The following is a 27,308-nucleotide window of genomic DNA, read 5'->3' on the forward strand; positions in this document are numbered from 1 at the left end:
AGCTTCATGATGGAGCTGAGAAATGGATTCATTCTGTTACGTTCTTCAGATTCACGCCAAATAAAAAAAAAAAGAGGCAAAATGAGGAAGAACATGAGGCAAGCTTTTGATGCCGACTTAAGGAGGGGAAGAGGCTCAGAAGCTGCACAGAGGTTACTTCTTTTCTTCTGAACTCTTAAAAAATTTTGGTTTGGTTAGCGTTAGCAGTAGCCAACATGGCAGCCTGGCGAGCATCAGTAAGCCACTTCTTGTCCGCTAAAAGTTAATCTTGTAGCTATCGCTTTTAGATTTAAAGATTCTGGAGTTAATGACCTTTACTCAGTCGTACTGTGTTGTTGTTTTGATTCTCACTCACAAAATATTCCAAGTAAGTCAAAAAATAATAATAAAAATGTAAAAAAAAACATAAATTTTTGTTAACTTTTTTAACTTTTATTTTTATCAACTATATTTGTTTTAGAAATGTTCTGTTTTTTAAGTCAGTCCTGAATCCAGCTGATGCATCAAACCCAAGATAAATGAAGGCATATTAATCCTACATGACTGCATATATAGAACTAAATTATCAAATTAATCTACCACTAATGTCTTAAAATACAATAATCCCTCCTAAACCTTTTTATGTATTTATTTTATTTTACAACCACAGACTTTAATTAATTTTACTAGGATTTTATGGGATTAATTAAACTAAAGTAGCAGATTTTGCCTAAAATTACTCTGGTCCCCTAAATGAAATCCTAGATGCTTTCACTGGTTGTATTTAATGTAGTAATAATAGAAAAGTAATAATAATAAGGTAATAAACAGAGCTGTTCTGTGAAAGCATAAGATTTTAGTTTGCTAAAGGCATCAATGGCAGAAGGTCTGTGGAATAAAAGCTCTGTAAGTTGGACCCACTTACTTATCAGCCTTTTTATAGCAATAATCTAGTCTAAAATGTTATTTATCTATTTTCACATAGAAGCTAAATTTCATGAAGAATACCTTTGGATGGGTATTTGTGTTTCTGTGCTTATTTAGCCAATCTATAGAATTTAGAGCAGGAGCAAATCCATCTGTTAAATCATATTTTTATTTCTCTTTAGTTCTTTACAGAACCTTTTTAAACAGTTGTTTAAAATTGGGATTAACGGGGCTATTATTTTGACATGTAGCTGTGGTGATTTGTGTGCAGGGTCAGAGTTCTCCTAAAGAATGCGATAACATCAGGCGCTGCTTAACACAATATCCGACGTGCCTAAAAAAGAAAGCTTGGAATGTTCCACAAGGACAAAGACCCTCCCAGGACTTTAATCTCTCACACAAGCAGACACACAATGTTGTGACAATAACCGGAAAAAATTGTGGCTGTATAATAAGTTTTCTGAGCAGGAACTCTGTGTGTGTATCCTTGCATAACTAGTGTTGTGGGGACCCTTGATTCCTGTAAGTTTTATGAGGACATTTATCAAACATGGCTATGAATACACATCATCAATTGATTTAAGTTAATGAATTGATCTAAAGTTGATTGATCGTATTGATCAACTAGCAATTAACTTTTAGGGTCAATTTTCTTTAAAAAAAAAGCATTTTCTGTGGAATAAAGAGGGTTTGTCCATAACATGGAGGGCTATATATATTTTTTCCAATGTGCCAAATTTTTTAAAAGTGAATCATTATATTTTACCAATTTATTGTTTGAGCTGAATTAAACACTGACTTAAGAAAAAAAAAATTCTTACACATTGTTAAATTAATTTATAGGATATAACATTAGAAGAACCCATTAGATCACTGAATAAAAAAAAGAGACATTAAGATATTTGCCTGCGTTGGGTTTTATTTAAAACCTGGAAATGCGGTGCAAAGGTGTGAAAGTGGGTTTGTTGGGCTTTTTTTCATGTGGGCTTGCTGTGCAAACCTGAAGAGCAAGTTAAAATTAGCCCGCCCTGCTATCACAATGCAAATATTTGCCTGCCTTGCCATCAGCATGCTACCATTAGCCCACCTTGCTATCACCATGCTACAATTAACCCCGCTTGCTATCATCATGCTACAATTACCCCACCTTGGTATCACCATGCTAACATTACCCCACCTTGCTATCATCATGCTAACATCAGCCCGCCTTGCTATCACCATGCTAACATTTCCCCACCTCGCTATCACCATGCTACAATTACCCCCGCTTGCTATCATCATGCTACAATTACCCCACCTTGGTATCACCATGCTAACTTTACCCCACCTTGCTATCATCATGCTAACATCAGCCCGCCTTGCTATCACCATGCTAACATTTCCCCACCTTGCTATCACCATGCTACAATTACCCCCGCTTGCTATCATCATGCTACAATTACCCCACCTTGGTATCACCATGCTAACTTTACCCCACCTTGCTATCATCATGCTAACATCAGCCCGTCTTGCTATCACCATGCTAACATTACTACACCTTGCTATCATCATGCTAACATTAGCCCGCCTTGCTATCACCATGCTACCATTACCCCACCTTGCTATCACCATGCTACCATTACCCCGCCTTGCTATCACCATGCTACCATTACCCCACCTTGCTATCACCATGCTACCATTACCCCACCTTGCTATCCCCATGCTACCATTACCCCGCCTTGCTATCAGCATGCTACCATTACCCCGCCTTGCTATCAGCATGCTACCATTACCCCACCTTGCTATCCCCATGCTATCATTGCCCCATATTGCTATCACCATGCTACAATTGCCCCGCCTTGCTATCACTATGCTACCATTATCCTGCCTTGCTATCACCATGCTAACAGTAGCCTGTCTTGCTATTACCATGCTAACATTACCCCGCCTTGCTATCACCATGCTAAGATTAGCCTGTCTTGCTATCACCATGCTAACATTAGCCCACGTTGCTATCATCATGCTACCATTATCCTGCCTTGCTATCACCATGCTAATATTACCCCACCTCGCTATGACCATGCTAACACTAGCCCGCCTCGCTATCAGCATGCTAACAGTAGCCCGCCTTGCTATCATCATGCTAATATTATCCTGCCTTGCTATCACCATGCTACAATTGCTGCACCTTGCTATCACCATGCTACCATTACCCCACCTTGCTATCACCATGCTACCATTACCCCACCTTGCTATCGCCATGCTACCATTAGCCCACCTTGCTAAATGTCATGTTATAAAATATATGAAGTTACAATCCCAAAAATACAGAGATGTAAAACAATTTTTTAAAGTTGGTGTATGTTGCTCTGACATACTGTCAGACTATTTGATACTTTTTCTCGACGAAGTCTACGCTAATTGTGATATAGCCTCATGTTTTTAGTGTAATCAACATTCAGTGCTGGGAGACACTTTCTTCTGCTAGCAAAGCTTTTAAACAGGTGGTTTTGGTTGAAGAATGTTAAAACTTTGCTCTAACTCATAAGGTTAATCTGTCACGAACCAGCAGGTAATTTAAATAATTTGCTGGTTGATTTTAAGGAATATATCTAGGCCATATCCTGACTCCATCTGTCTGGAGCTGATGTTTCCACCTTTTTGTTTATTGTTTTGCAGTCCCAGCCGCTGTCTCAGGAGTGGTGGTCGCCAACAGCAACAGGTCAGATGCTCTTTACGTCTCATGGCGTCCTGCAGAGGGCTTGGTGGACAGCTACGTGGTCCGCCTTGAATACGGGAAGCAAACGGTCCAAATGCTGGTGGTGTCCAGCAGCTCACGGCCTGAATGCTCCTTCAGTTCCCTGGAAGCTGGACGCCTCTATTCAGTCATCATAGAAACCAGGAGCAACGGACTGCAGAACACTGCTGTGTTTCAGGCTCGAACACGTAAGAGTTTCCTGGAAGCATCTACTCGTTTGTGGTCGTTTTGTTCTTTACAATCTGTTTTTGTTCCCTGTCTTCTTACAGAACCAGCAGCAGTGGGAAGTCCGAACGCCGTTCATGCCGGAAGAGACAATTATCTCAAAGTCAGTAAACATTTTAGCCTCAAAGTTTCACTCATAAAAGTTCCTTTGGCATTTCTTTCTACTGCCTGATGAGTATTTTTTAATTCGTCTGCTGAACACTTGATTTCATTTCAATGCACCTCCTTCCTGAAAGAAAAACCCTATAGAACCAGTCAACATACATCAAATACATCATACATCCTCTATAACTCCATATTTATATGGATTTATAAATGTTTGGATATTTTCCAAGTTTCCCCTCATCCCTTTAAGTAAACAATTGATGTTTTTGTAGGCAAAATAAAAAAAATATTGACAATTGAAATACTTTTAACATCAGAATATATCTAAACAGCCTGCTGTGTGTCTTATCAGGACTGCACTATTTGTCCTCACATTTAATACACGTCCTGGTCGTTCCCCATGCTCACCTGTCTTCTCCGCCGCTGACGCTGATTCCCGGCCATTTTTATAAATGTCAGTCGCTTTCCATTGTTACGTCTTAGCTACAATGGCAGCTATTGTCTCACCAGCGTTTCTTACAGAATAAACTGATCTTGCCAAATACAAGGCTGCAGCATGCTCACCTTTCTCTTCTGCTTTCAATTCTGCTTTTTGAATATGGGGCGCCGTTTTTAAAGTTCAGCGGTCAAACATTCGTAGAAATATTTATGGTTATTTAGCATGTTTTAAGACATAAATAATGGGTTTATTTTTTTCATAAGTCATTTTTTCACTGTTATTCATTTATTTATAAAAATCTTACTCTGTTAAATAAATATTTAGTTTGAAAATCAAATATTTATTTAACAAACCAAATATTTAATTTGCAAACTAAATATCTAGTTATTTAAACAAATATTTAGCTGGAGACTAAATATTTAGTTTGCAAATTAAATATTTAGTTTGTTAAATAAATACTTAGTTTGGAGCTAAATATTTGTTTAACAAACTAAATATTTAATTTGTTAAATAATTATTTAGCTCCAAGCTAAATATTTCATTTGGTAAAAACATATTTAGCTCCAAACTACATATTTATTTAATCAAGTAAGATTTTTATAAATCAATGAATGACAAAGTAAAAAAATTACTTGGAAAAAATAACCCTCTTATTTTTCTCTTACAACACGCTAAATAACCATAAATATTGCTCTTAATATTTGACTGCCTAACTTTACAAACTTACCTGAAAAGCAAGTCGGCTCCTCTTAGTCTGATGTGATTCTAGAACAGACATGGGCATACTACGGCCCCCGGGCCGTATACGGCCCGTTAGGCTTTTTAATCCGGCCCGCCGAACTTGTCCAAATTACCTTATCTTCACGACTGTAAGGCGCACATAAACGTCTTTTTTTTTTTTTTTCCTCAAAATGTGCGGTGCGCCCTATGTGTGTTGTAACTGCGACTTTTGAGACCACCATGCACCATGCAGAACTCCTCATCTCCTCATTGAGGAGATGATGAAAGCGTGGCTGAGGGAGGTGAATGTAAGGAGACCAGGTGTTTTTTTCCCACTCATCACCATCTCTGGTAATCTGTAACTCCATGCGTGCCCATCTCACAGCTGATGTGAAAAACAAGGTGAAACAAATTAACGCTGTGCTCGCTGTTATTCAACCGCTCGACATCGGTGCGCTTCGGGAGCGCGCCGCCAACGCGCTGCTGCTGCTCGAGATGGAAAAATTGAAGTTTTGCTGCTGGAAGCGCCGCATCAACCAATCAGAGAAGCTGATCTGGGAGCTGACAGCGAGGCAGGTGTATGAGGAGACCAGGTGGTTTTTTCCACGCATCACCATCGCTGTTAATCTGTGACTGAATGAACGCTGTGCTTGCTGTTATCCTGGGAGGTCTGACAAAGGAACTTCAACCGCTCGACATCGGTGTGAAGAGGTCTTGTGAGAAATTCTGTTTCCCCGTGAAAATCTGTTCCCCCTGTGTCGGGAGCGCGCATTGCAGCCAGAGAGGCGGATCTGACCATTCATAAGGCGCTCCTGATCATTTTTCGGTAAAAACAGCTCATATAATCATCTCAACTTTGTAACATCCATTTTAATCGGTTGCTCTTTTTAAGAAATTGTAAAATAAATACATTAACGAGGTCCTCACGCTGTTTTGTGTTTTTTTAAACGCCAAGAGAATCGGTATTTCTCCAACTTTTGTCCCTTCAGCCTGACAGAAATAAACGTCAGTCACCGAACACAACAACACGTAGTGTATTTTTAATTTTTCATTGCTGATATAAGAGGATGGAAACTGGCTGATAGCAGGGCACACAAATTAAGACGTCCTGCGAAGATGAGAGTAGAATTTCTGTTAATCACCTTCTAATGTAAAATATGACAGATTACTGGATTAAGGACATTTATAGTATACCACATCACACATATCAATTTTAGAGAAATTGGAAACAGTTGCTCTTTATTTCCCAAAGATATGGGAGGAGGAGAGGAGATAATGGATGTTTCAGCTTACTGAAATATTCTGTTCCCCCTCCATAACAGGGGAAGAAATTAATTTACCTGCAAGTCTTTAACTGTGCTTATTCCACTCACCACCGAGAACAAATCCTGTGGATTTGGTCATATTTTATTTGCAAAAATTAAAGGGGGGGAACCATATATTTCAGCTGCCTGAAATAATCTGTTCCCCCTCCATAGGGGGCCTCTGGACCGGGTCTCCTCCGCGTTCACCGCAGTGGCTGGCAGGTGTTTTTTCATCTAAATAATCTAAATCTTGCAGCTATATTTGATGTGATCAGTGGGAATAAAGTAGTTTTAATATGTTTTTAAGTGAGAAAGTCCACCTGAAAACTTAATAATTGCAGTCAGTTCATCCAGATTATCATCATGCCTATACTATATCTGTCGGAGGCGCTCAGACCCCCACATACCAGCGGTACACCGACAGTAGGAACCCCTTCAACAGCAGCCTCTAGGCCGGGCAGCCTCCGGGTTCACCTCGGTGGCTGGCAGGCGTTTTTCATCTACATAATTTAAACTGCAGGCACCAGGATACCAGCAATAAAAGCGAACATATTCCGTCGGCAGGTTTCAGGATTTTAAGTTAATTTAGGAGTGATCACAGCGCTCTGTGTCATCAGCAACGTGTCTGTCTCAAGGCCAGCACGTAGGTTTGATTAATACTTTGTAATAAATAAATGAATAAAGCACAATCATACTCAGTTTTGCCCCCGCTGTATTTTTAAATACGCAGTAGAGGTATCTAAAAGTAGTAGAGGACATGTACCTGTATATAAGAAAACCCTATAGTCCGGTGCGCCTTATGTGTGTGTTAAATACAGAAATGGCACACATAACTGAGACTGCGCCTTTTAGTACGGTGCGCCTTATGGTCGTGAAAATTGTCTGTTTTTTTATACATTTCAATCCCCAGGTTTAATTAATGACATTGCTTGTCCAAATGCTCCTGGCCCGGCCCTTCTGTCAAATTTTAGAACCCATTCTGGCCCGCAAGTCAAAAAGTTTGCCCACCCCTGTTCTAGAAGCTGATGACATCTGTTAAACTATTATTTATAAGTTCCAAAATCATCTGAGTCAAACTTGTAGTCTGTGCTTCCTTATGAAAAATAAAGTGCATTAAAAGGAACCTCTGAATATGCTTATTTAAGCTTATTTCTATGTTTCGGCATAAAAAGGTAAACGTTTGAGTGTCTAGCAGCCCGGCAGGTGTGTGAACGCCTCCCTCGTGTCTCCAGGTGTACTGGCACCATGCAGCGGGGGATCTGGATCGCTATGTGGTTCTGATCAGTTACAACCAGACTGTCCTGCAGAACCAGAGCGTCCCCACCGGACACAACGAGTGCGCCTTCTCTTCTCTGACACCGGGGCGACTCTACACCGTCACGGTGGAGACGTGGAGCGGCAGCTATGTCAGCAGCGTCTCCACCCACGGCAGAACCAGTGAGTCAGAACTGGAGGAGAGGAAGCGGCCTGGAGGTGGTTTTAATTTTTTAAACTGGTGGTTTGTTTTTTCTAGTCCCTGCAGCTGTGAGGAATCTGTCAGTTAGTAACGCAGGAACAGCTGCTCTGAACGTTACGTGGAGCGCCGCCCTTGGAGACGTGGACCATTATGAGGTCAGATTTAATCAAAGAAACAATGAATAAGTGTTTCCTTGTCTTTGTCTCATCTTTCTCTCTGCCTGCTCACCTTCAGGTCACCGTGCTCTTTAACGACACCCGGGTCTTCCCTCCAGCCATCCTGGGCAGCGACGTGCATCATCACCAGCTCACCTTTCTCACGCCGGGGCGTCTCTATAAGATCATGGTGTCAACGTTCAGCGGGCTTCTTCAGGTGGCTCAGGTGATGGAAGGACGGACAGGTAGGACTGCAGTGCTGGGTTTTGGTAGAAAAGCGGCGCTGAGGACAGATCTGCTTCAGACTGATTCTATGTTCCAGTTCCCAGCTCTGCCAGGAACCTGCGGATGATTCCCCAGCGCGGCCGGACTGACTCTGTTGGTGGGCTGCTTTTGTTGTGGACGGCGGGACAAGGAGACCTGGACTTTTACAAAGTGTCCCTATCAACAACGGTGAGATTAATTTAATCAAACATTCACAATTTCTAAAAGAATCAGATCTGTAACCCTGACGACGAGGAATATGGCGTCTCTGTAAATCAATTCAGTTTATTTATTCACGCAACACATGTTATCTCAAGGCTCTTTACAATCCAACCAGATCATCCAGTCAAATTGATTCTATCTAAGGAAAACCAGTTGATTGCATTGAGTCAGTGACTCAAAGGCAATCCGTCACACTAAGCATGCTTGTAGCGACAGTGGAGAGGAAAAACTCCCTTTTAACAGGAAGAAACCTCCAGCAGAACCAGGCTCAGTGTCAGCGGCCATCTGCAGAGGCCGACTGGGGTTCAAGGAGACAGAAGCAGAGATACAGAAGGAACTTCTCAACCAGCTCCAAGAAACAGTACAGCCAGTCAGACGAGCTCTGAGCCAGCTCCCATGTCAGAGGATGAAGAGAGCACATCCAGCCAATCACAGTCAGAGAAACAGGACTACACTGGAAAAACAGGCCAAGCTCCAACATCTATAAACAAAGGTGTTGATGGCAGCAGCACAGCTGATATTTCTCTCCAGAATGGAGTCACAGCCAAACAGGAACAGACCAGATGAAGCTACTATGAGAAAATGCAGAGAGAGCAGAACGTTGAACTAACAGATTCTGCAGAATGGGAGAATAGAGATAGATAGAATGAAGCAGAATAATAAAAAAAAGGAAAAGGATCAGACATGCTAAAGTTATGCGAACATGGAGGGAGCATTTTGGAAGCCTGAGGTCGATTCACCATCCTGGATTCGGTGTGAAGCTGCTGCAGACGATGATGATTGGAGGAGCCGTCGTCCTCCGCTGCTGGATCCCTCTGGGTTTGATCTAATCCAGTCAGAGCAGCGTTTCCTATCGAGCACGTCTTCCACAGCAGGATCAGCATGTGTAACTGCTGATTCTTATTTAACCCTTTGTTGGTCTTCTCATTTGCTGAAGTTGCTCTTTTTTTATTTTTTATTTTTTTCTGAATTTTCCTGTCTGAACGTTAATGTTTATCTAAAATAATCCTAATTTCTCTGTTTCAGGGCCGCGTTTCAGCCGACACTCGTGTCGTCCCCAAACACGTTTCGTCCCTCGAGTTTTTAGACTTGAATCCAGGTCAGGCTTACATCGTAACCATCCAATCACAGAGCGGTATTCTGACCAATAGCAGCACAGTCTCCGCCAGAACCGGTAAGCCTGCGTTAGTGCTGCGTTAAAGCTCCGCCTGGGGTCCTCCTCATTTCCTGTCTTCGTCCTGCAGCTCCAGCTGCTGTCACCGCCCTGCAGGCCGATAACGGACACACCACCCACAGCCTGACGGTGAGCTGGGAGCGGCCGGTGGGAATCTACGACGGATTCCGCCTGCAGCTGCTGGATGAGGCCGGAAGTGTTCTGAGAAATGTGTCGGTGGCGGTGGGCCATCGGAGCGAGCAGCTGGAGGGTCTGACGTCAGGGAAGCGCTACCTGGTGAAGGTGGAGACGCTCAGCGGGGGGGTCCCATCGCTGGACGCAGCCACAGCCGAGGGACAAACCCGTGAGTTGCTTATTTTATAGAGAAGGTATTCTTTTTTTATCAGTTGGCCTGAAAGCCTACACCGCCCTCTATAGGCAACAACAGAACAAACACTTCAGCATTTTTGCATTTTCAGGTTTTTAAGCAAATTTCAAACAGTTTTTTTTGTTTTGGTCAAGGAGTTTGTCCTGAGCTTCAGGTGAAGGGAACATGATCTGTGAGACACATTTTAAAAAGAACTCAGTTTGTAAAAAAAAATATAAAAATTTTAATTTGGAAAAAAAAATTAGTTAATGTTTTTTAGAGTTTTATTTCTGCTTTACATTTTTTTTATTTCTATATAAGAATGTCTTCTTTACTTCAGCAATATTGGAACAAAATTCACTCCATATTTTCACCCAAAAGCCAGTGATGTCACAGCCCCTCTGTCCTCCTATTGGCTGAAACAGTTACTATGGGTGGGTATTTTGTTTTTAGTTCAAACCAGAAGAAGCAGATTGTGTGAGCAGACCTGACCAGGTTTGACCTTTGACCTTTAGTGTTTATGAAGGAACATTTGTGTTCGTGTTAAAGTGGACCTGTTCTCCGCTTCAGGTCCTGCTGCCGTCCAAAACCTGACCGCAGTCCTGGTGAACACCACCTCCCTCAGCTTCTCCTGGCGCCCCTCAGATGGACACGTCGACACTTATGACCTGTCGCTTTACAGCATCTCCGAGGCGACGTCCAATCACAGGGCAGCAGGCAGCGGGAAGGAGCATCAGCAGGTGTGACCATGTTCTGGCTCCGTTGAGACGTTTCAAGCCGATCAGGATTTCCGCCGCTATGATGATGTTCTGTATTTAGGTCAGGGATGAGCTGGTGGACCAGAGGAAGGTCGGTCCGTCTGCAGACGGCTGCGTGTTCTCTGGCCTGCAGCCTGGAAGTCTGTACCGCCTACTGGTGGTGAGCCGTAGCAGGGACATGAGCAGCGACTCTTCTGTTCTCTCCAGAACCGGTCGGTCATCCCAAACACAGCGACCAATCAGATCTCATCATTCCGTCTTTATTAACGCGTCTCTTTTCCTCTGCAGTCCCGTCTGCAGTGTCATCTCTGCAGGTTCATAGTTCAGGACGGACCGACAGGCTTACGGTCAGCTGGCTGCATGGGGAGGGAAGCTGGAACAGCTACCAGGTAAATTGGTTCACATCTTTTAAATAATAAAACGCTGAGGCCTGTTTCACAAAGCAGGTTTAACAAACTCAGACTCTCATCCTCAACTCTGAACTGATCTAGCCTAAGGTTTAATCTCCGAGTTTTAGTTTCACCACGGCTGCTGTAAGTAATTTCAATCAACTCGGAGTAGATCCACTCAGAGTCAAACATGTGTAACAAGTATGAAAAGCCATCATCAACAAGTCACCATGACAACAGGAAACAGGAAGTGCCTATTTCACACCGCTGGAACTAAAGATTTTGATGCAGAATTAACAAAAATATCGGAGAAAGTGTTTAAAAGACAGAGCAACAGCACTTCATCTGCAAAGGAGAGGGAGATTACTGCTTGAGTTCATGGGTATTTATATGAACTTCTATGGCAGGCTATTTAGGCATTTATTAAAAGCAGATTACTCTATGTTGTTAGATTTGTAGATCACTAAAACCGGTTTCTTCATGGTCAAAGTCATATTCCTATTAATAATACATTTTCTAAGTTACATTTTTGCATCAGAAACTGAATTGTCAAAAAAACTAACTTATACTAGTAAGAATAAAGTTTTATAGATCTACAAATGTTAGCATGTTTTGACTGAATATACATTTATATCTGAAATGCATTTCTTCTTGGTCAAAATAACAAGTTATGACCGTCAACAATAGGAACATGGAGATTTGACATTCATTTTAAAGAGTTTAAAGAATGTCATTTTATTTGAAATGTTCATTTTGACAAGAAAAACTTTATTTCAGATATCAAAATACATTTTCAGGCAAACTAATATGAAAAAGGCCTGCCATAGATGTTGTAATCACAATAGCAATATTAGTTACATTAGTTTACTGGTTGAATAGTGGATCAATTTATCTATATAAGTGAAATTTGCTATCAGCAGGTGAAGATGAATAAAAAAGTTCTAACAGATAGGACCTGTGCGTCGTCGCGTGGGGTTCCTCCTCAGTTTGATTCGGTCTTCCATTACTGGCTGTGCAGCGGTTTTCTATAATGCTGTTATCATATATTAATGTTCTCTCACCTATATCAAGTTCTATAAAGAAGTCTGTGTAATGATGCTAATGTGAGGATGGATACGGTCTAGATATCTGATTGTTTGGGAGGTGAAACGGCAGCGCTGATAAAGATAAATTTCTGAATATAAAGGACATCCATACTTAGCTTTAAAACCCTCTTCGTATAAATGTTTAATTGTCTTTGAATGAATGTTGATTGTTTTTAAATAAGTTCCTCGTCTAAAGACGAGGAAACGCCTAATGTATCAAATTGACCTAGTTAAGGATTTTCTTTTGATTGATTGCACAAAATTACAACTAAAAAATCTCTCGACTAAACAAGGAAATAGAACATTTTTTCATCCACTATGCTTTCTATATTTGTTTCTTCAACTTTGACCTTTCTCTGGACAGCTGTCAAATCAGTAGAACATATCTGTACAAATTGTTATTGGTCTTATTTTTAATGTAAAACAGATTTTAGGTTTTTAATTATATTTAGTGAATTTCTGAAGCTATTAGATTTATATTCTTGAGATAAGCAGCTGTTCCTCGATAAAAAAACATATAAATTCTCCTCTGAGAAGAAAATACAAACATTAAATAATACATTTTTCACTAAATTCATTTCTGCTGTAGTATTCTATTCTAAACAGTGAAATATAGTTAACTACCACTAGAGGGAGCTCATATGCCACCCACACTAGATGTGTAAAGCATCACAACAGCTCATCCTCATCTGTTTAAATATTTATCTATCTAGAATAAAAGGGTTTTTATTTTGTTTGGTTTTAGAAAGAATAATTTTTTTTGTATATTTAGGTTAAAAAATCCTCATCCTCACCTCAGGTACTTCTGTTCAAAAAGAATACTGCTGAATACAAATATAATATAAGAATATGCCTTTATATTTCAATTAAGATCTTTTTTATTTTCCAATGAAAAGGGCAAAAAATAAAATAAAAATAAAGATTAAAAAATAAACCAAATAACAGTAAAGCTTTTGTGTGTAAACATTAGTGAAAACAATAACAAGCCAGTAAAAAATAGGTCATGATGTGAAGACTGAATATTAAATAAAAAAAATATATAAATAAATAAATAAACAAAATAGAGGAATGTTACAAAAGAAAAATATAAAAATAAATAAATAAAGGTAAAGCAGTCCCAAATCACTTCCATAAACCAGTTGCTTTTTTTTCTTGAGAAAAATAAAAATATTTAACTGGGAGGTTTGAAACCTCTGGGTATCGTAAAACAACATTTGTTAAGTTGATTTCTTTTAAGATTTTATAACTAAAATCCACTTGGTTATTAAATTGTCAGATTAAAGTAGAATCAGCTTAATCTGCTTCTATTGTCATCAGAAAGAATTGGGAAGTTTCTACATGTTAAAACTTTAAATCGTGGAGAAAATCATAAACAAAATGTAGCAAAGATTCACAATTTTAAATGTTTTCGTTGTTTGTTTTGCTGGTTGAAGGTTCTGTTGCACAACTTTTCTGGATCCACTCTGGAAGCTCAGACGCTGGGCTCGGACCATAAGAGTCACACATTCCTCGGACTCATCCCTGGCAGACTGTATCAGGCTGAGGTCATCACACGCAGCGGGGATCGGACCAACAGCGTCTCCAAATTAGGACGAACCTGTAAGTCTGTTTAAAAAATAAAAGTCTAAATACTCTGTAGTTAGAAACTCAGTGCTGTTCTTCTTCCCTTTAGCGCCAGAAGCTCCCACTGACCTGTCCGTCAGACAAGGCCCGACCAATGATTCCTTAGAGCTGCAGTGGTCTGGCCCCGCCTCCGGAGACTATGACAACTTCAGCCTACAGTGGGCGCCAGAGGACCCTCTGTCCATCACAGAGACCCACCTAACCAGACGCATCGTCAGCGGGATGTTTCCAGGACGAAAGTACAACTTCACCGTGACGACAGTCAGTGGGGGCGGAGCCAGAGGCCACCCCACAGCCAGCAGCCAGCCAATCCAGATGAGCGTCAGAACAAGTAGGCGGAACTAATTTCCTAAGACACAAACTGTTCAGTCAATTCTGAGATTGTTATATTTAATATCTTAAATCAAATAATTTAATGTGAAGATAAAATTTTATTTGAAGCCGGTAAATTATAGAATTAATGAAAAATACTAAATAACCAAAATAAATACTGGAAGAAAACTTTTTCCTTAAACTAATTCAATAAATGATAACTTAAAATGTTAGATATTTAGACAAATGTGTAAAAAGCACAAATATTTTATTTGTATTTTTTTTTTCTCTTTAATCATTTTCAATTGATTTTACATATTTTTTGAGGGACGTGGGATTATTTAATCCCAGGGAGGTTATATAAACCTAAAGAATAGTTTAAAAACTAAACATGATTTGAATAAAAAAAAATAAATAATTAGATCTAATGTAGTTATTTAATAGTTGCCAAAATGGAAAAACAAACGTTTACTAGTTCGGCCAGCAGGTGGCAGCAGAGGAAAAGCTGTTCTGGTTGTTTGTCTGTTGAATCCAGTTTTTAATCTAGTTCTGTTTCTAAAGTATTCATAAGTCTGACCCAGTTGCTTCTGTTTACTTCAGTCAGCCTGTTAAAGCAGATTTATGTCACACTTTTCACCGTCAGCTGTCGGGTTTCATCTCTGCTCTGCCCTCATGGTTCAAACACATCCTCTGAGTGTTTCTGACCGGTTTTATCATACTTCCTGTGAAAACGAGTTAGTCTCTCAGATCTCTGACTGCATCACGTCTCCCGCAGGTCCGTCTCCCATCAGGTCCATCCACTGCTTCCCTCTGTCCTCCTCCTCCCTCTCCTGCTCCTGGATGGCTCCGCTCGCCGACTTTGACTCCTATGAGGTCAAATGTCATCAACACGACAACTGGGAGCTGACCAAGGTCCTGAAGCTGGATGGGGGCGTCACCGCGGTAACACTGGATCAGCTGGGCGCCTTCAGGAAGTACGCAGTGACCATCAGAGTGTTGTCGGCCAAAGAGATGAGTCCACCGGTGACCCGGACCATCGTCACCATGATCGACCGTGAGTTCCTCCGTTTAACCTTTAACCCCAAAACATTGTGCTTGTTTTTAAATAAAAGCAGCGTGGAAATGGGTCTGCTCACCTGGGAGAGCAGGGCTGAAATCATCTGTATCGGTTCCAGACTGAAGCAGAGAAAAACCAGCTTCAAAGACACAAAGATTCCCCAAAATAAGCTCAGGCTTTGTTCTCCCCTTAGAAATGCAACTTCTAGACTTTGTTTTTAATCATCAAGCTTAAAGGGTGGAGAAGCAGCCTCTGATCTTTCTTTTAGAACTTAAAGATCAGGTAATTTTAGTTTGATTTAAACTAAGATCATTCTCCACCACTTACCTTGCTGAACTTCTTTGGTTTCGTCTCATTTCTGCCGCCTCTTCTAAGGAACCTGCAGGATCAGTCCGTCTCCAAAACCAGCTCTCGGAGAGATTTAGATCAGTCTGAGGCAAGCAACGAGGGAATTGAATGGGCTTTAATTGATGTAGTTAACTTACGGCTATCTACAGAGGCGTCCCCCTGTGATTTGACCACTGCACCCACTGCAACGCTGTGTGGGAAAGATTTGTTCAGTGGAACAAAACAATAGTTTATGAGGCAGAGGCTCCCGCTTCCTCACCCGCGGTGACGCTACACTGCGCTCAGTGGCTCTGATGGCAGGACAAGGAGCTTTATTAGCTTACTTCTAGAAATAATCCCACGTGGAATCTGTCTCTCCAGATAGCCCAGAAGCCCTGAGGAAAAGAGGGCTCGTTGCTTTCAAAGCTGTACGACAGTGAGGGGTTGACCTGCTGCATCACAGCTTTTCCTTCAGTTGGTTGGTCTCACAGGTGGGACGTCTGGGGGGGCTAGTCTGCGGTAATTTTCCTGAAAAGGGAGCACGGTCCCAATGTTCTATCAGCTCAGCATACCGTGTCACTCCAGCATACCCTTAGTAATACGCATGCATGCATGATCGTTATTAGCGGTTATCAGTCCCATAGAATGGCTTCAGATATTGCCAGTAGGCTCAGTAGGCTGTTATCTTCGAGTGAATCCTAATCCTAAATCTTTAAAGTCGTAGGGAAATCATATTTAAATGTCAAATCTTTCTGGCTTAAACATGTATATAAATATACTCTTTATTGGACTATATTGTCCCAAAAGTAAAAAAAAAGTCTATCGTTAAAAAATAATCCTGTCTTAAAATCGTTTTTTTTTTTGTTATCTTCTGCAGGCCAGTTAGTTATACGTCAGCCTGAACACCTAAATTCAGCCAATCATATATCAACGGTCATCTGTCAATCACATTTTTTTTCGTCATAGCATCTTGATTCATATATTGCAGCTAATATACGCACCGGTTGAAATAAGAATCCTTTCCCATTGAGTTCCGTCCCAGTGTTCACGGGGATGGAAGTCTGTGTCTTCAGCAGGCGTAGAGCTAACAGAACTGGCAGCGTTGCGAGGCAAGGGCTCAAACATGTACGGCTGTAAGCCTTCTACACCAAACCAAGCTTCTGCCGCCCTGGCGTCCTCTTCCATAACATCTTCATCCCCGCTTTCCTCCTCTAAATAAAAAATGTATGATGGAGGAGACTCATCCACGACCTCCGACACTAAACTCTCCTCCTCTTGCATGTTTCCTCTGTCCATAGCGTTCCTTGACAGTGTCGTTTCTAAGTCACCAGTTTAGTGCTACTTGGTCCCAATGGAATTTCCCATTGGGAACCTACTAGCGCTAAGTTGCAAACTGGTTAGCAATATGCCTCAGAGAAACCCGCCACAACCAAACTTGCTTGGGAACCTTCCACCGCAACAATCCCTCCACCTTGATAAACGACCAATCACATTCACTTTATTCACTCGTGTAAAGTCAGGCACCACTTGGGAGAAATCGAAAATGCAACGGTTGGAACAGTTGCTTCCCTACGACTTTAATTGTCTTTGAAAAAGTGCCGATCATTCTTTAATAAGATCCTCGTCAAACGGACAGGCAATGTTTTTTTTTAAAGCTAATGTGTGTAGTGAACCCAGTGAAGGAGTTTTTTTGTTGTTTAATGCACAAAACTACAAAAACACCTGACTAAATTGGGAAATAAAACAGCGTGATTGGCTTTAAGGAGAACGGAAACAGAGGACACTCCATGTAATGTTGTATCACAACCGCCTCATCAGAGCCTCTTTAATGTAGAGTTTTGACTCTAAGCAGGTTTCCAATTCCTACTGATTTAAACAGATTCCTTCATTTTTAAGAGTTCTGACTCCAAAGATCTCAACCAGATTCCCGAAGCTCCACTAAAGCTCGATTGTTTTCAGATCTTATTTTCTGAATTCTAACCCAGCTTCCTGATCAGATCTTCCTGTGAAAAGCCCTTCTTTCATTAATCAACTGATGACATCGTCACATGGATCTGCAGCATCTTTTCTGGGAGCTCTAACTTCCTTAATTGCTTGAGGTCGTTGAACAGCGCCACTGTTCTGCCTCAGTCTACCAGATAACGCTCCGTCTCTGATGAATCGCTTTATTTCTTCAGTTTGACCTTTCAGAGATGAAGTCACTGTGACCCAAACCAACATTTCTTCTCTTTTACAACCTTTTTCCTCTTTCTTTGTTGTTCTTCTTCTTCTCTCTGCCTGCGTTGCATCATAAATCATCCTGACACGAGGACATTGGGGAAAAAAAGACATTAGCAGAAGAAGAGATGACGCTGGAAGCTTTTATCCTCCAGAGGTTCCTTAGAGTCTGCATGGAGGAAATAAACTGATTTACTGTCTGTATTTGTTGAGAAGTTTTTTAAAGTATTGGTTATTTTTAAAGTTTTCAGGTTTCTTTAAATCTCTGCAAAGATGTTTAACCGATGAGCTTCCCCCTCAGGTCCTCCCACTCCGCCTCCCAGCATCCATGTTAGCGAGAAGTCGTCCAAACTGACGTCGTCCTCCATCTTCTTCCGCTTTAACTGCTCCTGGTTCAGCGACGCCAACGGCGCCATCAGATACTTCGCTGTGATCGTGGCCGAGTCGGACGGTAGGAAAAGTCTCCTTAGTTATAGTTTTTAAGGATGACCAGAACATGGCGGCTGCTTCTTCAACTCTGAGGCCATTTAGATCTTTTATTAGAAAAGTAGTTTAACTCCATAAATAAATAAAAAAAACATTTTTAAGCAAAATAATCCAAACATGCTGGCTTGGGGTGAAACCTTTTCAGCTTTTGTCTCATTTGAACCATAAACAACACAAAACCTAACAGGATATTATGAGATAGACCAGGAGTCTGCTTCCTGTGCCATTTTACCCCAAAATAAAACATTTAAAAGCAGAAACTTTACACAATCTCTAGAGATTTTATTTAATAAAGACAAATTTTTTTCTCAAAGGGGATTGATGCCTTTTATGTGTTAGAAGATTTTAAGTAGAGTCGTTTTAAGATCTAAAAACACAGTATTATTACATTTAATGTCACTGTTGTGGAAAGTCAAACATGTTGGTTTATTGTTGTTTTAGACAATAATTCATCAATTCATTCAGTCATAAATTTCATGAATAGTTCAACAGACATTTCCTTTCAGCCCTCGTGAAGAGAAACGGCTTTTAAAGTCTTCTGATTAGCAAACAGTCCGGCTGTTGTTTCTGGCCTTAGAGCGTCCGAAAAGTTGTGGTCCAGTTTGAATACTTTCTGAACACACATGCTCTACTGTGAAGCATGTTGGTGACGGCATGAGGCTGTGGGAAGGCTTTCTTTGCCCCCCCCGCCAACCCGACAGGTGGAGCTAAATAAAATGGTTTGGCCTCATTTATAGAATGGCATAGTCAAAGCCCAGAACTAAAGTCAGCTGTGCTTCAAAGTGCGTCTACAGGAATGTGAGTTTGGGCCTTAAATCAAGGGCAGGCCACACTTTTCAGATTAGTGAAAATAAATCCTTCAACCTTCCTGGTTTTTCCCTGTAACTAAATCCCAGCAGGACAGACGTGGTTAAATCTTCCTGGAATAAAGCTAAAAATTGTTTATCTCAACAGCGAATGAAATTCTGCAGCCAGAACAGCGCCACCCGCTGCCCTCGTACCGCGACTACATCAACAACTCCTCCGTCAGAGCGTACCAGACGGCGTACTTCCCCAGTCGCTGTCCTCAGGACACAGACAGTTCTGCTGGGCAGGTAACGTCTGCCGAACAAAACGGACGCTGTAACTTCTTGTTTTTTGCCATCGATGCGTTCACAGCGCCACCATCAGGAGACTTGAAAATAATCGTTCATCAACTGTTCAGGTGGTGGAGGTGAATCTGGGGGCAGGCGGAGAGCGACTGGGCGGAGTCTGCGACCGTTACCACGACGATGACCTGTACGTAGGGGAAGGTTATGGATGCTTCTGCGACGGGCCGCTGAAACCTAAAACGTCTTACAGGTGAACAGAACTCTGACTGATGAAGCTGCGGCAGGAGGCCGGCTGTTCTGATGCTGTGTGTGTGTGAGCAGGCTGAGCGTGCGAGCTTTCACCAGGCTGTTTGATAAAAACCACAGAGAGGTCGACCAGCCGCTCTTCTCGGACACATACCTGTCCTCACCGCTCAGGACGCACGCAGGTGAGTCACGCTTCACACCATCATCAAACCCCTAAAGCTGCTCGGGCCTCATCCGGCGCTGTGGTTTCTGTCAGAGCCTCTAGGTGGCGTGGTGGAGGGCCTGAGCGCGGGAATGTTCCTGATAGGGATGATGGTGGCCGTCGTCTCCCTGCTGGCGTACCGCCAGAGGCTGCGCAAAGTGTGAGTAGAAAAAAGAGCTGCTTCTCTTTGGTCCCAGTTTTCTCTTTTTAGGTCAAATGATCGGAGAATTTTACTGAATGATTTAAAGACCCGTTTTAGCCGGGCTTACTCTACGATTTTTTTGCCATTTTTGGGCCAATTCTCCAGTCGTGCGAGAATTTTTCAATCGGGTCGACTTTCAGCCTTATTGTGAGTCATGTAGTGTCCAGGGGATAACGAGGGGCGATCAGGAATCGTGAGGTCGGGAGAAAATCAAAGTATCGGGTCGCACAGTGTGAGAACAAACATCGTCAGCTGTGAACTTACACTGTACGACAAAACGACTCCGCAGCGTGCAACCATTGAAAAATTGTACAGTTTATGCCGGGCTTTAGAGAAGCTTTGCAGCAAAGACCTGGTATCTGTGTTGGATCAAGTCCCTGCGAAAAAAAAATGAGAAACTGAGAGAAATATTCAAACCGTTTCTGCTCAGAGTGAATCTGTTGGTTCTTTGTCTGCAGGGCTGTGCAGGAGAACCCGGTGGTGAGGATGAGTATGTGGAAAGAAGTCCCATCTTCAGGGATATATATGGGAGTGAGGAGGTGAGTTAGATTCCAGAAATAGACGGACTCTCCCACGGCCAACATGTGACTGTGGGAAGCATCAGTTTCCAGTAAAGTGTTGGCGCCGTCAGCCCAACAGTTTACTGAGAAACTTAACGTCTGGAAATAAAGTAAAACATGGATGAAATATTTTCATCTCTTTCACCTTTAAAATCACCGAGGCCCAAATGTGGCAGAATCCAAGCATTAATATCAGTGTCTACAGTTGATCTGATCGGTTAGTTTAACTGACCAATCATCTCGACCTAAAATTAAGCTGCAACTCAAGAGACTAAAACGGTCAAGAAAAAACATCAGTTATTTATGAATTGGTCTTTTAGAGCTGGGATTAACATCACCTGAAAACTGAGGACTGTAACAATATTTACAGTAGCAGCCGTTCAAAATGGCAGCAGACTTCCCTCCAACTTCCAGCCGCTTTCCTTCTCATGAACGTGCATATTTTTTTTATCTGACTCCACCCTTTAACTGAATTACAGGGTCTGACCAGGAGATGACGCTTCTCTTTAGACCTTAATGTCCACAAATCATGACAGAAAGAGTATTTTAGTACTAAGATTGATATTTAAAAAGGAATTGTACGAGACCAGCAAAGGAAAAGCCAAAGGCCTATGAAGTTGTGGAGAAACCAAAACCCCTTCAAAAGAAAGTTCACATTTATTTTACGTCCTTAAACAGAGAGAAAACCTCTGATTGGGGCAAGCCCAGCAATCCCAACACACACCCTCCGTTAGGACCATCCCACCCCAGCATAAGGAACTTCCTCACACATGAACATTTGGAGCAAAACAACTTCGGTTCATCAAGGACATAATTTTTCATTCGTAGATAAACACTCTGTTCATGCCGCACTTCTGTTTGCGGCATGAAGGAAGATGAGGAAACTTTAAACACTTATATTTTATCACTCCTTGCCTTCCTTTCACCCCAATTAGGCCAAAGAATCACATGCTTCCTTTGGCCCATCAAAGAAAGTGGGGAAATTTTGAAGGACAACTACTGTATGAGCTGAGGGATTGAATTCAAGTCAATGAGTCGATGCAATCAACTGGTTTTCCTTAGATAGAAAACTTTGAATCAATTTGGACGATCTGGTGAACTGGAAAGTGCCTTGAGATGACATGTGGTGTGAATTTTAGAGGCAAATCTAAAATAAAATTAATCATCAGAGCGATTGTTTAGCTGTGGTTCTATTTTAAGCAGTTGAATTAAAGTTTAACTGAAGTTTTTTGTTTTCTCCGCAGTAATCGGCGAGTCACCAGGTGAGTTTTGTTCTCAAACTGTGGATCTCTGATTAAGCGGAGCTCCTGTTAACGTCTTGGTCTCTCCGTCCTGCGCAGTCCTGTCAAAGCGTGCCACTTCGAGTCCCATCTGAGCAAACTGCAGGCCGACTCCAACTACCTGCTGTCTGAGGAGTTCGAGGTGATTTCCTTTAAATAAACCAACTAATGGCAGGAAGGAAGCTGATGTTATTTAAACAATCAGATTGTCGGATGATTGAAACTTCCTGCTAGCTCGCCTCTGCTCAGCTTTACACATTTAAATTCATTCTGACCTGAGATCAGCTCCATAGAGACAGAAACCTCTGCCTCCCGCTATGAATATAAACATCCATTAATCTGCTGTTTGCTGAAGTAAAGGAAAGAAAGGCAGAGTCAGTGAGGCTCCTCGTCGTTAACGGATGTTAATTTCCCTGCGAGCCGTCCAGAGAACATTACCTTCTTTGGTTTCTGCAGGATCTGAAGGATGTGGGCCGAAACCAGACGATGGACGTCGCCAGACTGCCGGAGAACCGAGGGAAGAACCGTTACAACAACATCCTGCCGTGTAGGTTTCCTTTAATGCTTCATATTTTACCTTCATATTTAATGTATTTAAACTAATGAATGTTTATTTAATATGAGACTTATTAATGGGAACATTTCTAAATGATGTATTGAAGAAGAAACCTCTTTATTTCTAAAAGTTTCCTGTTTGGATTAGCAGAGAACTAATGATGTGTTTTATGATATGAGCAGCCCATCAGTTTTAATGAACTCGTTTGGAGTCGTTCACGTGTTGCAAACGGCTGCATCTCAGGAAAGAAACATCCGAATCACGTTTGTTTCCGTTTCCAGTCGACTCGACCAGAGTGAAGCTGTCCTACCTGGAGGACGACCCCTGCTCAGACTACATCAACGCCAGCTACATACCTGTAAGAACACATACATGAACATATGAACACGCTCCACACGCCGTTAGACACGTCCTGACCCCCCCCTCCTTCTCCACAGGGGAACAACTACCGCAGGGAGTACATCGCCACGCAGGGCCCGCTTCCGGGCACCAAGGACGATTTCTGGAGGATGGTGTGGGAGCACGGTGTGCACAACGTCATCATGGTGACACAGTGTGAGGAGAAGGGACGGGTAAGAACAGTCTGTCCATTATTAACCAACATGCATGTTCTGCTGTCATTACCATCAACACAGGCGGACGCAGTCAGTCAGTTCCTTAACTCTAGAACTACCAAGGCCGCCATTTTGACCTAAGATTTTAAAGGGAAAGAACTTTATTTGCATTAATCATTTGTTCGTCATGTTAAACTGACTTTTCCTGTTTCTATGTTTCCTTCATTTTCACATAGTTTTTTGAATAAAATAAAAACGTAATTAATAAATATGGTTAATTTTACTTCTATCTCCCACAGGCTCTATTAGTTGCATTGTTTATTCTTCCCGCGGTTGATTGACGTTCGGTACGGTTGCCTAAAAACAAACCAGTCTGTAGTCCAACTGTTTTCATCATATCTCTGTCGTGTTGCTGAGCGTTTCTATGTGATGATGATCTACATAGAAACGTACCGTTTCCTGTCTCCAGGTGAAGTGTGACCAGTACTGGCCTGCAGACAAGGAACCGCTCTACTATGGTGACTTGGTCATCCAGGTGCTGTCGGAGTCCGTCCTGCCTGAATGGACCATTAGAGAGTTCCGGATCACCTCGGTACCTGCAGAACGTTCCTGTTTGTAAACATTCAGACTGAACAGAACCTCTGACCCATTTCTGATTTTAAAGGAGAACAGCTCCAGTTACCCCCGCTTGCTGCGACACTTCCACTACACCGTGTGGCCCGATCACGGCGTTCCTGAGAGCACCCAGTCCCTGATCCAGTTCGCCCGGACGGTCCGGGACTACGTGGACCGATCCCCGAGTACTGGAGCCACCGTCGTTCACTGCAGGTGGGACGATCACCGGTCGCCCTCAGACCGGTATTGTTCTGGATGTTAACCGGGTTCTGTGTGTGTCAGTGCTGGAGTCGGGCGCACAGGGACCTTCATCGCCTTGGACCGGGTTCTGCAGCAGCTGGACTCCAAAGGAAGCATCGATCTTTACGGCTGCATCTTCGACCTGCGACTCCATCGGCAGCACATGGTCCAGACTGAGGTACGGAACCAGAACCCTGTCTGATCCAGTCCACCCTGGGCGGGGGAACCAACGGCGCTGTTCATGTTTTTCAGTGTCAGTACGCCTTCCTGCATCAGTGTGTGAGGGACGTCCTGAGAGCCAGGAAGCATCGCAGCGAGCAGGAGAACCCTCTGTACCCCATCTACGAGAACTTCAACCCAGAATACTGCCACCGTGAGTCCGACGGCGCCGAGGCCACCCAGCATCCGCCCTCTGGGGTCCAGTCTGGACGTCCACTAGGGACACGACATGACAGACCTTTAACCAGACTGACAATTAAACAAACTGCTAAAGTTAGAAGCTAGATTTCATATTTTCTAAAGTTTCTCCATCCATCCAGATCTGCTGGTTCTGCTACCAAACCAAAACAGTCATTGGGGGAGGAGGGGGACCTGGACGGGTCAAACCTAGGCCCAGTTTAGAGAGACCATCATGGTTTAGGACTGCAGAACCTTCTGCAGGCGGCGAGAGGTTCTGATCTGATCCAATATTAACCAAAACACAAACAAGAAAATATCTCAGATCTGAGATATAAACTGTTTATGTGACCCTTTGGTGAAAAATAAGGCCTGCTGCCACAACAAAGCATCTAATATGGCATCATTTATATATTTATTCTAATTATAATCTAAGTCTAAAATATGAAATGTTGAAATTAACTTGCTAATGAAGCTAACTGGTCGTTACATTTCTTTCTTCATACAAAGAAAGCTGGAGACGCTCCAGCACTTCCATCTCAGTGGGAAAAATCAGTGACAGTTCTGTGTTTTTCACGGGTTCAGTGACGTCATGTGACGCAGCAATCGTTACCGTTTCTCCTTTCTTCCCTCAGCGCTGTCTCACAGGCACCGCCTCGTCCTGAAAGAGTAAAGATGCTTTGTTTTCACACAGTTAAACGCGCCTGGATTACAAAGCGGGATAAAAATATTATGGAAATGTCGTTTTTAAATCTAAAACTGTTAAAATAATGACCGGATTTCCACACAGCCTGAATCACTCATTCGTCTAAAAAATGCGTCTGCCTCTGATTTAGGGCTGAATCAATTAATCGGATTAATCAATTATTGAAGTAATTGTCAACTAATTTAGTAATTGACTAATCAACTGGAGTGTAGAGACTCTATAACATGCTTTTGCCTGACAGAGCAACCCGCTTAAAACAGTAATTACACCAAAATTGTAAAAAAACAAAAATATGAAACATTCTGCATTTAAGATAAAAAGATTTTTCGTCTGTCAATATGATCTATCCAGAACTCCTCAAGTGGAAAATTTTTAGTTTCACCTGGTTTAATTTGCAAAAAAAAATCTTCTTTGAGGAACTTTTTTCCATCAGATTATTAATCGAAAAAATGATCGACAGATGAATAGATTTGCAAAATAATCATTAATTTAGATATTATTCAGTGTGGATTCAGACAATCGATAAAAAAAAGCCTTAAATTACCTTAAAAGTAAAGTTGATGTATGTTGTATTTCAATGACTTTTCATTCTTGTTTTATTTCATATATAAACGACTCCCACAGTTAAAAAGAAATCCTGCAGCTTTTTCTTCATTATTATGAGTAAAATCACTCGATCATTTCTAACCACCACCATCACAAAAAAAACCCTATGATTTGTGCCGCCATTGTTTCCGGTTAACATTGGAATCGGTTAATAGTTAAAGCTGCAATCATGTAAATGAAAAAGTTGGATCAAGACAGAATGGTACTGATTTTTTTGCTAATTAGGACCTCGTTCCAATTTAAACGTCAGTTTTCCGTTTGGATCCTTTGACTCACGGCAGGAAACTTTATGAATCCAACCTTTCCTGCTCCTGGATTTGATTTCTAAAAATGTTTTCAGCTTCCTAAATGAGGCAGCAGGACCTCTTTAAGTTTATCATCATGTCTCCTCAGATTTTATCTACAACGGACGTTAAGATGATGATGACGACCAGCCAATGAGGAGGGAGGAAACACTTCCGAAGTCTTACATGGAGACGGGGAGAGAGCTGAGGTCCTTCAGGAGGACTCTGGCATTTTCTAACCAATCGATGCCTAAATATTCAGGATCGACGTTCATAGACTTTTGTAGCATACATTTTTATTTTTTCTAACTTTGGTTAAATCACCATGGTAACCGAGCGCATCACCTGTTAGGGATCCCGAATAAATATTTATAGAAATCACCATCATGTCACTTTTTGGAGCCGATAAAATGCCAGAGCCCTGCCCCTCCCCCAGCTGTTGCTGCACACTACTGGTCAGCTGGCTAAAATAAAGCCCGTCCAAACTCAGGATGATCGACAGAGCGGATTCGTCCTAATATTCCAGAACATGTCCGGCCCGAGTGTTGGACTCCTAAAAGCGCCTCTATTTAGGATGCTGTTACCATAGTGATCTTACCAGGTTTTAAAAGTAAAAAAAATGTTTGTATGAAAGATGTCACAGAGCACTTAAGAAGCAAACTGTCCCTCCTCTACCTGAATTCTGCTCATTCTGACCCACATCTTCACCAATTTACTGAGGAAAGAAAGATGTTCTCACTGCCCCATATAAGCTGTTTATTTAAAGCAAACTGTAAATATGGATAATCTGCTGGTTTATTCCTGCTGTTTATCCTCAAGCTGTCTGCTTCAAACTTTAACTTTTCTGCTGTTTAACTGAAGAAATTAAAATCTGGAAGTGTTTTTTTCTGATGTTTTTTGTAGCAAAGCTCATAACGGTTAGAAAATATACATTTAAGTTTTTGTAAACAGGATTTTTAAGGATGTATTTTTAATATAAAAATGTCTGAGAACAAAGCCAACTCTTTCCCTCATCAGAATCATGTAAACCTGATCCTAAAATAATCATTAAAATTCATGGCCTCTCTGGGTTTCTGTCTTTATTTTCCTCCATGATGATGAGACGTCCAGCAGGTCAGAGCGCCCTGATGATCCAAAACCTGCAGAACCTCCAGGAGAAACGAAAACCCGAAGTATTCTGATGTTTAGCTTTTATCACCATCTTCTCAGCTGGTTTATCTGATGATTAACTACTAATTAAACATTTAACTGATGTTTGGATTAAAGGTGTTATTAAAATCCTTATAATTGTTTTTAAAGTTTATCTTTTAAACTGTAGATTCAATCACTTCTGTGATCAAATTAACACAATTCATGCGTTAGATTTTTACATTAGTTTCCACCAGCTAAAGCCTAAAATTCTTCGCTCCTATACAGGAAGTAGATTTTTTTTTTTTTTTTTTTTAGACAACACAAAACATTAA

The 27,308-nt window shown here is 41.6% G+C and overlaps 1 protein-coding gene across 2 annotated transcripts in view; it reads left to right on the forward strand.

The window, feature by feature from the left end:
* Positions 1-26,911, forward strand: part of ptprb (protein tyrosine phosphatase receptor type b) — a 50,532-nt gene extending 23,621 nt beyond the window's left edge. For both annotated transcript variants that reach the window (XM_038305211.1, XM_038305212.1), the window contains exons 11-40: positions 3,565-3,831; positions 3,913-3,971; positions 7,669-7,873; positions 7,950-8,047; positions 8,127-8,292; positions 8,370-8,500; positions 9,560-9,707; positions 9,778-10,050; positions 10,624-10,793; positions 10,873-11,023; positions 11,100-11,200; positions 13,719-13,884; positions 13,958-14,239; positions 14,996-15,274; positions 18,123-18,272; positions 19,262-19,401; positions 19,512-19,648; positions 19,720-19,826; positions 19,901-20,006; positions 20,507-20,587; positions 21,853-21,870; positions 21,949-22,030; positions 22,345-22,435; positions 22,726-22,802; positions 22,882-23,016; positions 23,468-23,590; positions 23,663-23,826; positions 23,896-24,031; positions 24,106-24,226; positions 25,955-26,911. In XM_038305211.1, the coding sequence (XP_038161139.1) occupies positions 3,565-3,831; positions 3,913-3,971; positions 7,669-7,873; positions 7,950-8,047; positions 8,127-8,292; positions 8,370-8,500; positions 9,560-9,707; positions 9,778-10,050; positions 10,624-10,793; positions 10,873-11,023; positions 11,100-11,200; positions 13,719-13,884; positions 13,958-14,239; positions 14,996-15,274; positions 18,123-18,272; positions 19,262-19,401; positions 19,512-19,648; positions 19,720-19,826; positions 19,901-20,006; positions 20,507-20,587; positions 21,853-21,870; positions 21,949-22,030; positions 22,345-22,435; positions 22,726-22,802; positions 22,882-23,016; positions 23,468-23,590; positions 23,663-23,826; positions 23,896-24,031; positions 24,106-24,226; positions 25,955-25,977 (4,187 nt within the window). In that variant the 3' untranslated portion in view covers positions 25,978-26,911. The remainder of the gene's footprint in view (positions 1-3,564; positions 3,832-3,912; positions 3,972-7,668; positions 7,874-7,949; positions 8,048-8,126; positions 8,293-8,369; positions 8,501-9,559; positions 9,708-9,777; positions 10,051-10,623; positions 10,794-10,872; positions 11,024-11,099; positions 11,201-13,718; positions 13,885-13,957; positions 14,240-14,995; positions 15,275-18,122; positions 18,273-19,261; positions 19,402-19,511; positions 19,649-19,719; positions 19,827-19,900; positions 20,007-20,506; positions 20,588-21,852; positions 21,871-21,948; positions 22,031-22,344; positions 22,436-22,725; positions 22,803-22,881; positions 23,017-23,467; positions 23,591-23,662; positions 23,827-23,895; positions 24,032-24,105; positions 24,227-25,954) is intronic.
* The last annotated feature ends 397 nt before the right edge of the window (positions 26,912-27,308 follow it).

The sequence above is a fragment of the Cyprinodon tularosa genome, unplaced genomic scaffold (assembly GCF_016077235.1).
Source record: "Cyprinodon tularosa strain WSP-4 unplaced genomic scaffold, ASM1607723v1 ctg552, whole genome shotgun sequence".
In the NCBI taxonomy this organism is placed as follows: Eukaryota; Metazoa; Chordata; class Actinopteri; order Cyprinodontiformes; family Cyprinodontidae; genus Cyprinodon; species Cyprinodon tularosa.